The sequence below is a fragment of the Phocoena phocoena genome, chromosome 10, assembly GCF_963924675.1.
Source record: "Phocoena phocoena chromosome 10, mPhoPho1.1, whole genome shotgun sequence".
Classification (NCBI taxonomy): domain Eukaryota; kingdom Metazoa; phylum Chordata; class Mammalia; order Artiodactyla; family Phocoenidae; genus Phocoena; species Phocoena phocoena.
Window position 1 is genome coordinate 24,493,049 of NC_089228.1, and position 18,572 is coordinate 24,511,620.

General features: G+C 38.3%; 1 protein-coding gene across 3 annotated transcripts in view; it reads left to right on the forward strand.

Moving 5' to 3' along the window:
* Positions 1-18,572, forward strand: part of MAGI1 (membrane associated guanylate kinase, WW and PDZ domain containing 1) — a 617,596-nt gene that overhangs the window by 498,145 nt on the left and 100,879 nt on the right. For all 3 annotated transcript variants that reach the window (XM_065886130.1, XM_065886131.1, XM_065886132.1), the window contains exons 5-7: positions 4,548-4,749; positions 13,539-13,621; positions 17,769-17,804. In XM_065886130.1, coding sequence (XP_065742202.1) covers positions 4,548-4,749; positions 13,539-13,621; positions 17,769-17,804 — 321 coding nt within the window. The remainder of the gene's footprint in view (positions 1-4,547; positions 4,750-13,538; positions 13,622-17,768; positions 17,805-18,572) is intronic.

Below are 18,572 nucleotides of genomic sequence, written 5' to 3' on the forward strand. Positions count from 1 at the left end.
TGTCCAGTGTCGCAAAGCCAGTGAGGATGAAAGCTGTCATTTCAGCCCAAAAAGTCTGACTCCAGAATCTGCGTGGCTCATCCACTGTGTCATTTGTGTTTTAAGTCAAGTTTATTAGCCCTTTGTAGCCTCAAAGGTTTTGACTGGTTATGTACACAGTGAGGGAGGCACATAAATCTGAATGCATGTGTAATTTAAAATAAGCTCCAGAATGTATATTTGACATGAGCTTATGTTGTCAGAGTCACCTTCAAATGCTCCCAAGTGTGTCAGTGTATGTAAATGCTGGGAAGCTTCTGATTTACCATGAATGAACATGTTTTACATGTTTATTTACGGTTATGAATCATTTTCACAGGTATCCTATAAACCTCCTGGAGATCTTGATAGGCAGCCTAAGTATTATCTTCCCCATTTTGCAGATGAGAACACTGAGGAATAGTGTGTGTTAATGAGCTCACTAGACTATGCAAGAATCCAGCCTCCTGTTTGCTTACCCAGTCTGTGTTCCAGTAATTCATTCTACCTGTCCTCTTTGGATGCATTGGCAGTCTTTAGTAAGAGAGTGATAGCAGTGCTCTTAAATGTTTGGTAAATTAAATGAAAGAGTTTTTGAAGTCAGAGCATATGTAAAGTCAAAGCCATGATTAGAACTATGAAATTTTGGAATCTGCCCTATGTGTGCCCCAATCTCTCATTTTTGGACTTCTGATTTTCTTTCAGAGAATGAGATTGTTTTAAGGTTCTCCCGAACTAGAAGGAAGAAACAGAAAACCAAACATATCAAGTTGTATACATTAAATATCTATCACCTTTTTTTAACAATTAACCAGATGGGAGGAATTCTTTGACAATGTACATGTGTATCAAATCATCACAATGTGAATTTTAAATATCTTACAGCTTTGTCAATTATACCTCAGTAAAGCTGAAAAATTAATATCTATAGCTTTTTGTATGTCAATCATATGTAAATAAAGCTTTTTTTTTTTAAGAAGACACTGAAAACATATAAAATAAAATATATTTGGATAATTTAAAATAAGGTCTAGTTGCTGGAGGGATTTCTTATTTCTCTAGTAAATTAAAATTACATATATATTTTTTCAGTGAGCTAATATTCCCTTCATGTAGTTGAGGTTTTGAAGTACCGGCAGGACTCCTTCCTCCCCCCTTCTTCCCCTCCCATTTCCATGAATCGTGTACCTTCAGGATTAAACCAAGTTGTTTCTCTTTTCATATTTAGTGGCCCACCTGTGGCCACCACTGTTTTGCTGTTACATCCAGTTTCTATTAAAATAGGTTAATTAAAATGTTTCAGTAAAATTATTGGAATGTCTACTATTGTCCCAGCACTTCTCTGACTCTTAAGTATCATATTAATAGATGATCACTGACCTCGACCCTTGGTGTTTCCAGTAGCACATCCAAGTCCTGAGCTCTGTTGAGCACTCACTGAGCTCCAGGCACTTTTGCAGGCGTTTTTCATGTAGTTCCCTTTTTGTGGTGTGTGTGTGTTATGCCCATTTTACAGATGAGGAAACAAATGCTCAGAAAGGTAAAGTCTCTTCTAAAGTCACACGGTTAGAAGTAGGCACACTATGATTTGTTCTGTGGTTTGCTGTCAAATCCATCCTTTTTCTGCCTATTTGTAATGAATTGGCAGCCTGAGGGCCAGCTCTGACCTGCAAACAAAAATTAATAATAACAACTTTAATGAATAAGATGATGTTTACTGTACTGAGTGCTTTACATAAACTAGTCCTCCCCACAACCTTATGAGGTAAGTACTGTTATTATCCCCACTTTACAGATAAGGAAACTAAGGCACATAGAGGTTGAGTGTGTTTCCCAAGTTAGTCAAGAGTAAAGCCAGGATTCAAACTCAAGCATTCTGGCTTCAGAGTCAGTGCTTATAATCACTATCTTTCATCTTCTTGCTTGTGCTACACCACTTTATTTTTAAAAGGAATTAGGATTGGAAAATTAGAAGGTTTTGCATAAAAATATAGATTTCCACCTTCTCGAAAAAATCAGAAATCCGGAAACCCTGAGTACAGTTTTCCCCAGGATGCTAATTGTCTGGCGCTGAGTTCTCTGCTCCTTTCAGAAAGGATACACCCTCTCCAGTGTTCTAGACATACATCATTTGTGTCTCCGACCTGGCATCAGTGGTCATAGGAATTTGTACCCCGAGGCTGCACCGTACCCTGTCACATTGCCAGCTGAGCAAAACCCCTCCTAGAAGCTCAAGGTTCTAGTGATTTTTTGTTGTTGAGCAATTTTTGTATCTCTGTCTTCAAAGTATAATGCTTGTACTTGAATCTCCATCGCCTGGGTGCTCTCAAAATACACGTTTTTGAACCTAATTCCAAATCTGTTGTCTGAAGTAGGGAGCCATGTCTGCATTTTAGCAATCTCTGCATGGACTTCACTGGTAGCACAGTGGTTGACTCCACACGCCCAATGCAGGGGGCCTGGGTTCGTCCCTGGTCAGGGAATTAGATCCCACACGCATGCTGCAACTAGGAGTTCACATGCCACAACTAAGGAGCCCACATGCTGCAGCTAAGGAGCCGGCGAGCAGCAACTAAGGAGCCCCCATGCCACATCTAAGACCTGGTGCAACCAAATAAATAAATAAATATTAAACAAAACAAAACAAACAAACAAAAATCTCTCCAGGTGATTCTTACATACACTTAAGCTTAAGAAGGGTACCTTCCAATGATGTACCAGAAATGAATACATTTTGGCTCCTAGAGAATTAAGGGTGAATCTCAATTCTTGCCATGTTTTGAATTTTTGCTACTGATCAGTAATTTCAAAATTTTTCTTCCATAGTGGCCTAATTTCCTCTTTTTCCTTCAAACTTATAGTTGTTGTATTAACCTGCACTCATTGGTGCAAATTGCAAAATCAACTCAGATCGGTTTCAGCAGGAAAGGGAATTTAGGAGATCAAGCAATTGAAGAGGCCAGGAGTACATGAAATCAGAGAGGCTTCATCAGGGGTATTAGGTGACTTTCTCTGTATTTCATCTCTGCTTTCCTCTACATGAGTTGAATTTTCAGACAAGTCTTGCCAAGCTTTACAACATGGGAATCTATCAGCTTAATAACTTCAGCATCAAGAGGCTACCTCTTGCTTGATAGTTCCAGCAAGCACTTCCATGCCTACATTAGTTTGCCTTGGACCATGTGCTCGATCCAGTCATAAAGGCAAGAGTGATATGGGTGTGACTTGGGCCCACTGCATGAACTTGGAGTGGGTATAAGTCAGTCCCCACCTGGACCACATGGACCTTGAATGGAGGAGATGATTTCCAAATGGAGATCTGAGCGGTTGTACCAGAAGACGAGGGGGTAGATGCAAGGCAGGGAAAAGCCACTTGGCCTCATCAACGGCGGTGGATTTTTGGTGGAGGTGGTTATTTAATAGGCTTGACATGTCCTCCATCCAACTTTTGGATTACCTTTATTCTCATGTGTGTTGTTGGGAGCTATTGATCGGGGGAAGATTTGAAAACAGCCTTTTATTATTCCTCAGTCTGCTTTGAGTAAATCAGAAATGTCTGCAGGAGAATTACTGTGGGAGATAGAAAATGACTACATCCCCAGATTAATATGTTTTAAAGCCCCATGGAGATTGAGAATGTCAACAATGCCGTTTGTGGAGACTTCGATGACATCACCTCTTGATGTTTCTAGTTAATAAGAAGGCAAGGAGATTCAGGTACTTAGAGCCTTCAGGACTCAAGTCAAAGCAGTCCACCAACACAATACTGTTCTGGAGGTCACTGTCCTGGTTTTCACAGTAACATTCTCCTCACTTTTCCCAAGGAGGCTAGAATCTGACTGAGTAGTAGAGCTGTCTTTATATTCTAAACTTTTTGGAATTGATTTTTTTCTCGCCTCCAAAAGTCCTCTTCAGTCATGAAACCAAATGATACCTACGGGATGAGAGCACAGCTCAGTCTGTGACCTGATGGCCTTCTTAGTTTAAGGCACTTGAGGGTTTGAGTCATGAATGTGTTTCTTCTTTGATATTTCCAAGATTGTGAGCAATTCATTATTTGAGCATGTTTTCCCCTTCTTTCTTTTTCAGTAAAATAAAGTTGATTCATCATTTTGATGGTTTCAATTAAAAGAACTTTCATCTAAATAAAACAGTATAGGGCTTCCCTGGTGGCGCAGTGGTTGGGAGTCCGCCTGCCGATGCAGGGGACGCGGCTTCGTGCCCCGGTCCGGGAGGATCCCGCATGCCGCGGAGCGGCTGGGCCCGTGAGCCATGGCCGCTGGGCCTGCGCGTCCGGAGCCTGTGCCCCGCAATGGGAGAGGCCACAACAGTGAGAGGCCCGCGTACTACAAAAAAAAAAAATAAATAAAACAGTATAGTCGATGTCCAGCAATTAGGAAAGGATGAAGGCTTTTAAGAATATAGATGCCCACAGTAGTGAGCACCTCAGTTTGGGGTATGATTTTTTTTTTTTTTTTTGGGGGGGTATGATTGACGATGTTTTTTTTTCTCTCCCCATGATTAAACAGCCGATTCTGGTGACCAAGAAGAGCACAGTCTTCAAGAAGCAACGCTCCCGCCTGTCAATAGTAGCATCATCGCCGCTCCCATCACGGACCCTTCTCAGAAGTTCCCTCAATACCTACCTCTTTCTGCAGAGGATAATTTAGGTCCTCTACCTGAAAACTGGGAGATGGCCTATACCGAAAACGGAGAAGTCTATTTTATAGAGTAAAGTACCATTATTTCTACCTGAATCTCTCTCTTTCTCCATTTCCCTTCTTTCTCTTTTTCTAGCAGCTACTGATGTAAATTTATTGTAAAAGGACTGATCGTGTGCTGATGGTCTTCTCTCCTACGATTTAACAAGCCTTGTACAAAAAAGCAATTAGCATAACATCCTAATCATTGAAACTGAAGAGCTGGAGGAAGCATAAGATTAATAATTTCCCTAAAGAGTTAGACAACTAAACTGTGGTGTATATATAAATTATGGTATTATATATGAAGAATATATCTAGCTGCTTAGAATATATAAATCCTTTGCTTATTTTTTCTTAATTGGGTTGTAGTTTCCTTTTTTTTTTTTTTTGAGTTCTTCATATATTCTGGATACAATTCCTTTATTATATGCGTGATTTGCAAACATTTTGTCCAAGTCTGGCTTTTCTTTCCATTGTCTTAACTGTGTCTTTTGAAGAGCCAGAAGTTCTTAATTTTTATGAAGTCTAGTTTATCACTTTTTTTTTCCCCTTGTGGATTGTGTTTTTAGTGTAGAAGCTAAGAAATCTTGGCCTAACTCAAAGTCAAAATGCAGTCTTTTTCTGCTATATTTCTTTTAGAAGTTGTATAGTTTACATTTAGGTCTGTGATCCATTTTAAGTTAATTTTTTTGCATGGTGCAAGGTATAAGGATTGAAGTTTGAGAATATAGAGATGTGAAAAGTCTTTCAAAATTAAAAACTTAATATTATATAGTTAAATATTGAACAAATAACCTGTACTGGAAAGGAAAAAATTACATAAAACTGAAACCATTCTAGAAAATCTAAGATAATGTAATTTCTTAACCAACACTCAATTTCTTAAATGTTGTACTTTGGCTCTATTGTTGAGATTCCCTATTAAGATTCACCATAGTTTTATGTACCATAAAAAAGAAAAACAAAATGATCAATTAATATATAAAATAATTAAAAACATAGGTAAGTCTGTTCTTCTCAAATACTGCGTGTTGACCAAAAAGTTCATTTGGGTTTTTCCATAAGATGTTATAGAAAAACCCGAAAGAACTTTTTTGGCCAACCCAATAGATTAGTGTTGAAGATCTGCTGTTCAGGGAACAATAACAAAGGACATTTTTGAATAACATATGAAGTGTCTCACCTTTGTAAAATATATGGGCATATACACATATCTGCTGTGTTATTATATGTGTATATTTGTTTTCCGTGAATATGTAGATAGAGTTCTATGTCTAGAAAAATTCTGGAAGTATCTATTAACACTTGAGTTTGAGTTAAGTAAGGAATTTAAAGAATTTATTTTCTTAACTACACTATACATGTCTGTGGGGTTTGAATATATATTTCCACTCAAATAATATTCTAGCATATATTTTGTAATTAGAAAAATCAGCAAGGGTAAGAAAGTATAATTTTCCTAAGGACATGGGAGTGAGGGAAAAGGCTTAGGTCTCGTAACACCCTCTTTCAGAACTAACCTGGGAAATCGGAGATGAGTGAACTATACCTCCTGGGTTATTTTCCAACCAGAAGGAGGGGACAGTCCATATTTCTGTCTTCATGTTCATGACGAATGCTTATTGCAGACAGGGGTGGATGATGAAGTCTTTTCCTGGGAGTTAGGGAAATATAGTGGTTAAGAGCTCCCCTAAAAAACTCATGTTGTTTCTACCCCTTACTATTTGTATGATCTTGGGAACTTGAGTTTGCCTCTCTGCATCTCAGTTTTCCTTGTGTGTAGAAGGACATGAATGTTGTGGATCATGCCTACCCTGTCAGATTTTCGTGAGAGTTAGATGAGGTAATGGATGTAAAGCGTGGGCTAGTATTAATTACTGAGCATTATTGTTATTGTTACCATTTTTATCATCATTTGGTTACCACAGAGGAGTTTAAATGTTATAAAAATGGATGTTACCTATAAGCTTAGAATTTTGTACTTAGCTTTTGCAATAAATTGCCTTTAAAGTTATGTCCATTAGTAAGGAAAAATTATGTTGAGCAAAGGAAAATATAACAGAGGAATTCCTAATACAGAGTAATATGTGAAACTCAAATTTTTAGAAAAGAATGTATCAATAGGGTCTTCCCTGGTGGCCCAGTGGTTAAGAATCTGCTTGCCAATGCCGGGGTCACAGGTTCGGGCCCTGGTCCGGGAAGATCCCACATGCTGCGGAGCAGCTAAGCCCGTGTGCCACGACTACTGAGCCTGTGCTCTAGAGCCTATGAGCCACAACTACCGAGCCCTCGTGCCACAACTACTGAAACCCACACACTGCAACTACTGAAGCCTGTGCACATAGAGCCCATGCTCTGCAACAGGAGAAGCCACCGCAGTGAGAAGACCACGCACCGCACACTGCAACGAAGGGTAGCCCCTGCTCACCACAACTAGAGAAAGCCTGTGCGCAGCAACAAAGATCCAACGCAGCCAAAAATTAAAAATAAATAAAATAAACTTATAAAAAAAAGAATGTATCGATAATTTTGCTCAAGACTGACTTGATGAATTTGAAAAAAGAAAGTTGGTTATTTTGATGGTTAGTGAGGACTGTGCTTAGTAAAAATGGTTAGTAAAGACCTAAGACTGTGGCTGATTTATAGGAGAGTACAGTGATTTGCTCACTTTTCATAACCTAATTTAGCTTTTAACCAATGCCAGGCCAATCTTCATTGGTCTAATGTTTAATAGAAAATTTATGCAAAAGTATGGCTTATTATGACAACTCTGTGATTTGGTCTGCAGCTATCAAATTCTGTAGGTATTAAATTATTAGATAATACCATTTTTATTTTAGCCTAATTATATATCCTGGTTAATGGGTTTTCGAGTGTCCTTCGTTCTGAAGAACTTCATCTTAGAGTATCTTACATTGAATAGCAAGTTAAATTTCTATAGAATCAGACCTACCTTGTTTTACATATATGTGTCTATGTTAGCTTTACAGTTTATGGGAAATCTAAGAAATACCGGAATTTAAGAACATTAAAAAAGTAAGCATGGACTTACAAACTCTGGATATTATAAAGAAAACGGACATAAGAAGACTTCAAAAGGAGATAAAAATGAGGCAGACTGGCTGGGGAACTTGGGATCACAGAAATGACAGGTGGTGAGTTCCCTGAGTTTTCATTTTACCTCATATAACCCAGACTTGGAGCTGAAGAAGCTAGTAATTCAGAAGCACCAACAAGTGGAGACCAAATAGCAAAGCCCTCATAAAAGCCTACTCTCTCTAGCCAGAGGACCAGGAAGGGTATCCTGCAAGGCAGGAAGCTTTTATTGAATAACTGCTGGGCTTCAGCCAACAAGACACAAAAGCCTGTGCTCCCACCTCTACCAGCAAAGATCAGTGAGAAGCCTAGTCCTCTACCCTTCACAGGATGTAACTAGGATCTCAAACCTCCCTGCAAGTGTGGTGTCCAAAAAGGCTCAGAAGATAACTGGGACTTTGTAGCCCGGCAGTAATGAGCACTCCCCCTTTCTTCATCTAAGTTTAATGGAGACCACGTTGGGGGAGCCTGGATGCCCATCCTGACATGGCAGTAACAAGGCAGCCTCTCTCCCCACTGGGGTAGTGGCAGAGGAGGTTTGGTGAAGAGTCAGCATTTTTACCACCAGTGGTATAGTGGCCCCCAGCCTCCTCAGAGAGTTAGTGGGAACAGTAATAAGGCACTCCTACCCCTCCCAGCCAAGCTGGTGTCAGAAGAGCCCTAGTGTGGAGCTGGAACTCCCATCTCTACCCAGTAGTAACAAGGAACTCCTCACCCTCTTGGGTGGGATACAGCCAAAGGAGTGATGAGAGGTAAATTTATAGCACTACACATATATATTAGAAAAGAGGAGAAGTCTATAATCAATAATCTGAGGCCCCAATTTAAGAGCTTAGAAAAGAAAAGCAAATTAAATGTGAAATAAGTGGAAGGAAACAAAGGGCAGAAATTAATGAAATCAAAAACAGCAGAGATAATCAATGAAACAACCAGCTGATTCTTCAAAAAGATTAATAAAATTGAAGAACCTCTAGCAAGATTGACAAAGAAAAAATTAGAGAAGGTGTGAATTACCAATATTAAAATTTAAACAAAGAATTACTGCAGACCCTGAAGACATCAGAAAGATGCGAAAATGCTGTCAGAAAGTTTTGACATATAAACTTGACAACTTAGATGAAATAGACCAAATTCTTTGAGAAGCATGATCTACCACAACTCATCCAATATGGAATAGGTAATTTAAATAGCCCTAATGAATTTATAATTTAAAAACTCTTGAAAAAGAAAATTCTAGAAACCAGATGATTTCACTGGAGAACCATTCAAAGAAGAATTAAATTTCTACACAATTTCTTCCTGAAAATAGAAGAGGAGGAGCACTTCCCAATTATGTTTAAGAAGCTAGTATTACGTTGTTACCAAAATCAAACAAGGATAGTCCACGAAAAAAAGAAAAGAAAACTGCAGAGCAAGATCCTCTTGGATATAGATGCAAAAACCTATAACAAAATATTAGCAAACAGTAATCAATAATACAGAAAAAAAATTATACACCATGCCCAAGTGGGAATTATTCCAGGGATACAAGACTGGTTCAGTATTTGAAAAATTAATCAATGTAATCCACCATATTAAGACCCAAGTAAAGGGAAAAAAAAAAATCACATGATATTTTTCATTGACGCAAAGTATTTGACAGAACTCACTCATTCATGATGAAAATTTCTCAGGAAAATAAGAACATAGGGGAATTTCTTGACTTCATAAAGAACATCTATAAAAAACCTACAGCTAACATTATACTTACTGGTGAAATACAAAAAACTTTCCCTGCAAGATGGTGAATAAGCCGAGGATATTATCTCTTACCACTCTTATTCAACATTTTACTGTAATTCTAGCCCTAAATAAAAGGAAAGAAAAGACACACAGATTGATTATCTATCTAGAAAATCACCAGAAATGTACAAGACAGTTCTAGAATTAATGAGTTCAGCAAGATAAAAGATAAGCATACAAGCATCAGTTGTATATCTATATACTAACCATGAACAAGCAGACAACACAATTCAAAAGAAAATGTAATTCACATTTACTTTAAAAAAATGCCACTTAGGTATAAATCTAATGAAACATGTATAGGATTTTGTATGCCGTAAACTACAAGATACTGATGAAAGAAATCAAAGAAAGTCTAAATAAATGGAGAGACCTACTCTATTCATGGATTGAAAGGCTCAGAATTGGTATAGTGAAGATGTCAGTTCTCCCCAAATATGTGTACAGGTTTAATATAAATCCTGTGGAAATCTCAGTGAGGCTTTTTGTTAGTATAGACAAGTTTATTCTAAAATTTATATAGAAAGGCAAAGGAACTAGAATAGGTTAAACAGTTTTGGAAAAGAAGAATGAAGTCACAGTAATCAGTCTGGCCTATATCAAGGCTTATTAACTAGCCACAGTAATAAAGGCTGTGTGGTATTGATGAAGAAACAGACACATAGATCAATGGAACCCAGAAACAGGCCCAGAAATGTGTCCAACCGATTTTCAACAAAGAATGCAAAAGCAATTCAATGTAAGGAACATCGCCTTTTCAATAAAATGGTGCTGGAGCAAGTGTATAGCCAGAAGCAAATAAATTAACCTCAACCTAAACCTCATGCCTTAGAAAAAAATTAACTCAGAATAGATCATCATACAGTACAAAATGTAAAGTAATAGAACTTTTATGGGGGAAATAAAACATAGAAAATCTTTGAGACCTAGTAATAGGCAAGGGGTTCTTTGACTTGACATCAAAAACATGATCCTAAAAGGAATAATTGATCAATTCAGCTTCATCAAAATGAAAACTTTTTTTTTTTTTTTTTTTTTTTTGCTGTACGCGGGCCTCTCACTGCTGTGGCCTCTCCCATTGCGGGGCACAGGCTCCAGATGCGAAGGCTCAGCGGCCATGGCTCACGGGCCAGCCGCTCCGCGGCATGTGGGATCCTCCCAGACCGGGGCACGAACCCGTGTCCCCTGCATCGGCAGGCGGACTCTCAACCACTGTGCCACCAAGGAAGCCCCCAAAATGAAAACTTTTGCTTTGCAGAAGACTGTTAAGAAAATGAAACGACAAACTACAGACAGGGAGAAAATATTTATAAACCCCACATCTCAAAATGGACTGGTATCTAGAATATATAAAGAACTCTCAAAACTCAACAGTTAAAAAAAAAAAAATCCAGTTAGGAAATGAACTAAAGACATGAACAGACATTTTACTGAAGAAGATATATGGGTGGCAAATAAGCACATGAAAAGATGTTCAACATCATTAGCCATTAGAGAAATGCAAATTAAAACCACAAAGATATTATAGGTATATATATAGCTATTAGGATGGCTAAAATAAAAAATAGTAACAACACTAAATGATGGTGAAGCTTCAGAGAAACTATCACTCACACATTGCTGGTGTGTATGTAAAATTGTGTGGTATTCCAGAAAACAGTTTGGCAGTGTGTTAAACTAAACATTGCAATTACCATACGGCCCAGCCATTGCACATTTGTCCAGAAGAGTGAACACTTATATTCACACAAAAGCTTGTGCATAAATGTTTGTAGTAGATTTATTCCAAATAGCCAAAAACTGGAAGCCACCCAGATGTCCTTCAGTGGTTAAAGTGTAGTACATTCATGCCATGGAATACTACTCAGCCGTAAAAAGAATTAATTATTGATGTATGCAACAATCTCGAGGAGAATTATGCTGAATGAAAAATGCAAGTCCCAAAAGCTTACATACTGTATGATTTCATTTATATAACATTTTTGATATGACAGAAGTATGGACATGGAGAAGAGATTAGTGGTTGCCAGGGATTAAAAATGGATTTCAAAGGGAGGGGTTGTAAGGCAACCAGGTGTGGCTATCAAAGGGCAACATGAGAGATCCTGTGATGATGGAAGTGTTCCATATGTTGACTGGCTGTCAGTATCCTGGTTGTGACTTTGTACTATAGTTTTGCAAGATGTTACCCTTGGTGGCATCTGGGTAAGGGGGGGATGTGGAATCTCCCTTTGTTTGTTCTTATAACTGCATGTGAATCTACAATTATCTTGAGATTAAAAAGTGTTTTTTAAAATATCACACATAATCTTCCCTCCTCTCAGTGACCAGTTTTGCACTCCTACTATGTAGGAATAGTGCAGACCATGGGTTCTAGTCCGGAACTCCCTGGGTTTGATTCCATGAATCAACAGGGTGTTCTTGGGCAGGTTTCTTCACATCTTTATCCTCAGTTTTCCCATGTGGAGAATGCGGAGTAATCACTTTAATACTAACAATGCTCCTCTCATAGAGTTCTTGTAAGGATTAAGTAAATTGTAATTTATATGTAAATGACATAACAGATTATGATAGTTCTAAGAGGACAAATAAGTGCTGTTGGTGATCCTAGTTGTAACTGTATTAACTTTCATTTGTTTTTTCTTTTTTCTTTTTTTTTTTTTTTTTTTTTTTTTTTTGCGGTACACGGGCCTCTCACTGTTGCAGCCTCTGCCGTTGCGGAGCACAGGCTCCGGACGTGCAGGCCCAGCAGCCATGGCTCTCGGGCCCAGCCGCTCCGCGACACGTGGGATCCTCCTGGACCGGGGCATGAACCCGCGTCCCCTGCGTCAGCAGGCGGGCTCCCAACCACTGCGCCACCAGGGAAGCCCTGTTTTTTTCTTCTAACACAGTTGAGATAATGTCTGTACACAATTGCACATTCTGTTTTTCACTTAAGCCTCAATTTTTTCCCAACAATTAATAAGATTTGAATCTAAAATTAAAAACTGTGATAATTTTTTCAATGTATTTACAACCAAAACTTCAGATTTTAGTTTACTACCTAAACTTCGGAAAAAAAATTTTTTTTTTTTAAATTTTCTATGCTTTGTTTCTGGTTTGCAGCTTGAACTACTGGACTTGTAGTTCTTTGCTCCTCTTACTTAGTTTGCATAGAGTGGACTGGTTGCTCAAGCAGAATTTTGTCCCAGATATGCTTCTGGTCAATTCTCCCAGTCATTCTCCTGGTATTTCTACCATGACTGAAGGGCAACAGTGTCTATTGAAACACTTCCTCTCTGGTTGGGCTAGACCCTCCAGAAGGAAGTGGGGTGACATGTGCAGCTTTTCCAAGCTTTTCCTTGGTCTCGGTTCGATTTGTGATAGGTAATTTGGGGTTGCCTTCACTATGTCTGAAGCGTAATTTAAGATACTGTGATGAATGATATGTCTTAGCAGCTTCAAGCCACTTGCATGAATTGAAGTAGTTTCACACAGTCATGGGAATTCTTATGTAATATAACGAGTGAAATAGCAGCCTTCTTTGTGAATTCCAGCATCCAACGTTGAAGTCATAGACAAATTGAAAATAAATTGGAATGCGCTCTTTGACAAATGTGAAGACTAAAATAAGCCTAGACAAGAGTAGGCTGTATAGACAAGGGGTATGATTTGGAGCTCAGTTTTCAAAAATAAAGCTGGTATTACATTTTAAGCTTTCCATGATGGAATGGTGATGTCTTAGAGTAAGGAAGCAGCCTCCCTAAGACCCTCTTCAAGCCATTTCATAATTCCAAACCGGGGCTCTCTCCTGGCCTCGGTTTGCTGTTAGACAGTATCTTTTCTTTGGTAGAAGAGAGTAAATGTTCAAGACTGTTTAAATCTTCTGTCATTGAGCTTTTTCCTTTTTTTTTTTTTTTCTTTTCAAACATATTTCTTGTTTTTGTTTCTGGATTTCAGCCATAACACAAAAACAACATCTTGGTTAGACCCTCGGTGCCTGAACAAGCAGCAGAAGCCTCTGGAAGAGTGTGAAGATGATGGTAAGGAGCTAGGAAGGTCTGGGTTTAAGGGGCTTGTTCACACATGCAAATTTTAAAGCATTGTAGCAAGGTCAACCGGGTTTCTAACAATGGGTTTTTGAAAGGTAATCCAGTTTCTAGTAAGTGCACTATGGTTTCCAAAAGCAGGAGAGAAATCAGCAAAATTGCTTTCAAAGAATGATTTGTTTAAACTTAAAGGCATCCTCAGTTCTCTGTTAGAAACAGAACTTCAGCACAGTCAGAAAGTATTCAAATGTAGATGCAACCTGTGCCTTCAGGAACTTGGAGGAAATTCTAGAAAGTCTCTAGGAATTTAGAAACCAAAGATGCTCTGATCACTTACTTATTGGACGCTAATCATATATTGTGACAGTCTTAGAGAAAAAAAAAATCAGGAACTTTTGTTGAACTCTTCATACTTCATAATTTGATTATTTCTCCAGGTTCAGCATAAAGAAAGCAGATTTTGTTGTGATTGGGAGTCTGTGTGTGACTTAGAGTATATCCTAAATATGAGAAAGTCTATTCTTCCACAAAAGAGACTGAGCCCCACTCTCCCTGTTAATTAAAAGAAAAAAGAATCAATTGTCTATAAGAGTTACTATCATAAAAAAGAAAAGTTTATTTCAAGGCTTTGGAATTTCTAATTACTTTTGCAAAAGGAAAAGAAAATTAAGATGGAACAAATGTGTTCCCTTTCAGTCTATCCTAAGTTGTACCAAAATTGCTTTTTGACATGGACAAATTAAAAGGGAAATGGCTTGCTTTGCTACTCATTATTGATTTCTGGCATTTGAATTAGTAGTATAATTTTGAATACACATTTTACTGTAAGATAGTGAAACTTTATTAATTTATCCTATGGAGCAGAATTGATGTCCGTATAAATGTGAGGTTTGTTTGAAAATGTAAGCCCGTAAAATATGATCCTGTCAAAACCTTACACTCCAGACTATATGTGGATCGCAGATTACATGAAATGAACATAGAATTGCGTGTTCATGTTTAGCTGGGTGACTTCAACTGGAAATACAAATCCTTCTGACTGAGGAGGCATAGCTGAGAGGCTTGTTTTATTTCAGTTGCTGAGTCCTGAAGAAGAAACGGAACAGGTGTGGGAGCTGCATTATTTTGCATGCTTAAGGATAATGGACTGTCCTGATTATTCACATATTCTATTTAATATATAATACAGAGGTGACCAGTTTTCAAAGTTCAGAACATAAAATACTTCCAACCATAAAACTTCTCAGAACAAAATTTAATCTTTATTTGATGCCTGATGATTTTGAAGCCATTTTAGGCCCTCTTATTACCAACAGATCTTCAATGTCAGTATCCATTATAATTATACTGGGAATGTATGAAAATGCCTGTTAATATAATTTTATAGATAATAGAAGGCTCCAGTAGCTTTTACTGAGAAAAATGGAGTAAAAGTATTGAGTAGAATTACTGAATGTTTTTCTTAACAATGCTGGTTATTTTTAGTTCTTAGAATTCATGTCATTGGTGTTAATGTTATTCCCTTTGGAACAACTATGTATTCATACCAAATGCTTAGTAATTGTCCATTCACCATTAGAATTCATGGATTCTTTTTCTGCTAGAAACTATATGTATGTCTGTGTGCCTTTATACACAAATGTTACAAGTATATAACCAGATTATACCGCAGTGGCAAGTATCAGTTCTCATATTTGCCTTTTCTCTTGCCATTTACCACAAAGCTGCCTTGTATTGTTTTTTATTATCATGACATAAAGAAGAATCACCTTGTTGGTCACCATATTGTTCCTGTGTTTCCTTCTATTCTCTGTAGGTCACATGCATATCAAATGTAACAGTATGGCATCACACTTATTGTAAAAATGTTCTATTTTCTTTTTCCTATCTCGATAAAGTCAGAAACTAGTTTGGATTTTGATCTTCAGTGTATAAGTCCTGCTGTTATTTCTGTTTTTAGTAGTTCACTTAGAGGCCTTCTACCTTGCCTTTGAGCTCCAGGCCAGTATTTTAATCTTTAATAACACTGTTTGTCTCAAAGAGACTTTAAACTCATTCTCATTAAAACCCAACTAATGATTCCACCTCCACCCCAAATCTGGTCTTCTGTAAGTATTCCCCATCTCAGTGGAGGGTAAATTCATACATACGTAAGAGTCCCTCATGCCGTTTTAGTTTTCTTAACACCCGCTTCTAACCCATGTACTACCAGTTGAGTTCACCTTGCCTCCCAAATGTCTCTGGAATCCATTCTCCATTTTCTTCACTATCTCTGCCCTGCTGGTCAAGGTCATGCTCATCTTCCACCCAGACTCTTGCCCGCTCTCCTTCTTGCACCGAACTCAGAGCAGTTTTTTAAAATGTCTTTGTGTCATCACCACCACCTCAAGCCCTGTTTAATGGCTGTGGTCTGTTCAGTAAATGCCAAGTCCATAGCTTGTGTCTCCAAGCTCTCTGTGGTTCAGTCTCTAAGCTTGTCTGACTCTCGTTCCAACCTGTACTCTATCCTTCATCCCCACGAGTCCTCATCGAGGTGCTGCTCCGTGATCGTTAGATGTGCAGTTCTCCCTTCTTAGAATCCTCTTACATCCCACAAGTAATTATTGAATGCCTTCTCTATGTCCAGTGCATTCTGGGAATTTCAGATGTATCACTGAACACAATAAACAAGAAACCCTGCTCTTGCAGAGCTTAAATTCTAGTCATTTTTCACTCTAAGTCTTTTCATTAAATTTTGCATAACCTTCAGATTACAGCTCAGGGACTCTGCCCCTGACTTTGCCCCCAGATATGATTAGGTCAGTCTATTATGTATCTTAACTTCAGAGAACTTACCACAGTTTTAATTTAATTTTTATCTGTGTGAGCTTTGGCCATGTTTCCTTTCCCGGAAGGATAGAGATGTGCCTGTTGGTGCTCATTTCGATGTCGCTGTCACCTGGCATAGTGACTGGCACGTAGTAGTTCTCATTAAAGAAGTTTTGAGGAAATGAATGAGTGCCCCCAAAGATATTTTAAATAGTATCCAAAAGGCCATTTTCGTGAACGATTTTATGTAAATAAGATTCCCTTCTTAGGAAACAATACCAGTGTCAACCTTATTGTTGGCAGTTGGAGAGTTTTTAAATCAAGAGTTTACAAGGTGTGTAGGGCCGCGTTGGTGACTAAAGTCAATAATCGATTCATTTGTTCATACATTCATTCATCCATCTGAGAAATATTTGGTACCTATTATGTATCAAAAATTTCAGTGGCCACTGAACATATTGCAGTAGTGAAAACAGGCTTGATCCCTGTGTTTGTGGAGCCTAGAGTGGAGGGGATAGCCACCCGCTGTGTAGCTGGAGTGACTGTCTATGACTTGATGTGTTGTGTGCTGTCCTGTGTTCTCTTCACAGTCAACATAAAATGCTTTACTGACAGCCAGAGACCATCAAGAATGGAGAGGATCTTTTCTTGTTTTGCTCACTGAAATTGCAGAGAACATTTTCATTCTATTATTTCTGAGCTGTTTGACTTAGAAGTCTTATACAAAGTAAGCTCCATCTCCCACTGCTCCTTTTGAGGCAGCCATCAAGCCTCACTTCCCCCATGTATATCATCCTGACATAGTTCATTTTCCTAACTCCTTTTGAAAGACGATGAAGTGTAGCTCACCTTAGAACCTGTATTCTCAATTTGACCTCACCTTCCGTTTTTCAGGCAGCGGTATTACTTATAAGTTAAGTAATTTTGCCTCGCTGACTAGAAGATTATTGAAGGATTAAAAGGACTAATACTGAAAGGTCTAACAGCTTTGTTTGCTTGAAATAAGACCTGTAATAAGTGACTTGCCACGTAAGGACGTTGAAACCGCAAAGGTGTTTGTCATCTTTTACAACCGATCAAACCCTATTTTGCCATGCAAGGAAATGAGCCATATAATTATGTTGCCAATATCAGCTCTTCCCGTTTTGTGATTTACACTGAGGTCTCGAGTTGAGTAGTCAAGCCAATGAAATAAGCCACAATGCAGGTAAGGACAAAACAAAGTGATGTGTTTGCTGCTGTTTTTCTTGAGGGGAGTTTCTTTTCTTGGTGCTGGTGTCTGAATTTTTCTTTCTCTCTTTTCTGTCTCATTCCTGCTATTCCTTTGGAGAAGAAGGGATCCATACGGAGGAGCTGGACAGTGAACTAGGTAAACCCTCCCAGCCTGCATAACTTGCCCTGGTTGCCTTGGTCCCCAGTGACTTGCTTAATCCCTCTGTTTCTTTAGTTTGCACTTCTCCAATTATGATTTTCATTCCGGCTTAGCCACGAAAGGTCAATCGTATACAACCCATGTGTCTGACTGCAGACATCACACAGAGTTGTAATAAGTTGTGTCTACAAAGAAGAATTCTGAGGGAATTGGGACTAGAATGAGAGTTAGCAGATCAGTGCCAGATACTCTCATAAATTCAGGAGTAAGGAAAAACAGGGATAGATGCTTGCCATGTCCTTTGAACTCTCCTATAATCTATCTCAGGCTCATTTCTTTATTTATTTGGTGTGGGTGGCTTTCTCCATGGGGAATACAGAAAAGCAAAACAAAAATCTTCCAGACTAGCTGAAAGATCTTAGAGTAACAGCAGTACAACAATTCCACTGATTAGCTGAATGGGTACTAAGTCCTAGTATTATGTTGTTACTCAGTCACAGGCTACATGTTGACTTTGTAACCATAGTGAATGGCTTGAAAACCGGATCCTGGGTTTATATGTGTCATTTTCCTCAGAGTGTGTATGTCAATGGAAATCAAGTCTTGATTCGTCCAGGCTCTTGCAGTTCAGAAATAATTTACATTAGCAGATAATTCCAAACTCTTTTATCTTTCCTCTTGGAATATATTGAATTATATTCCCTGCTAAGTTAAATGTTTTATGTTCAGCTTTTTTAAAAAATAAATTTAATTATTTATTTATTT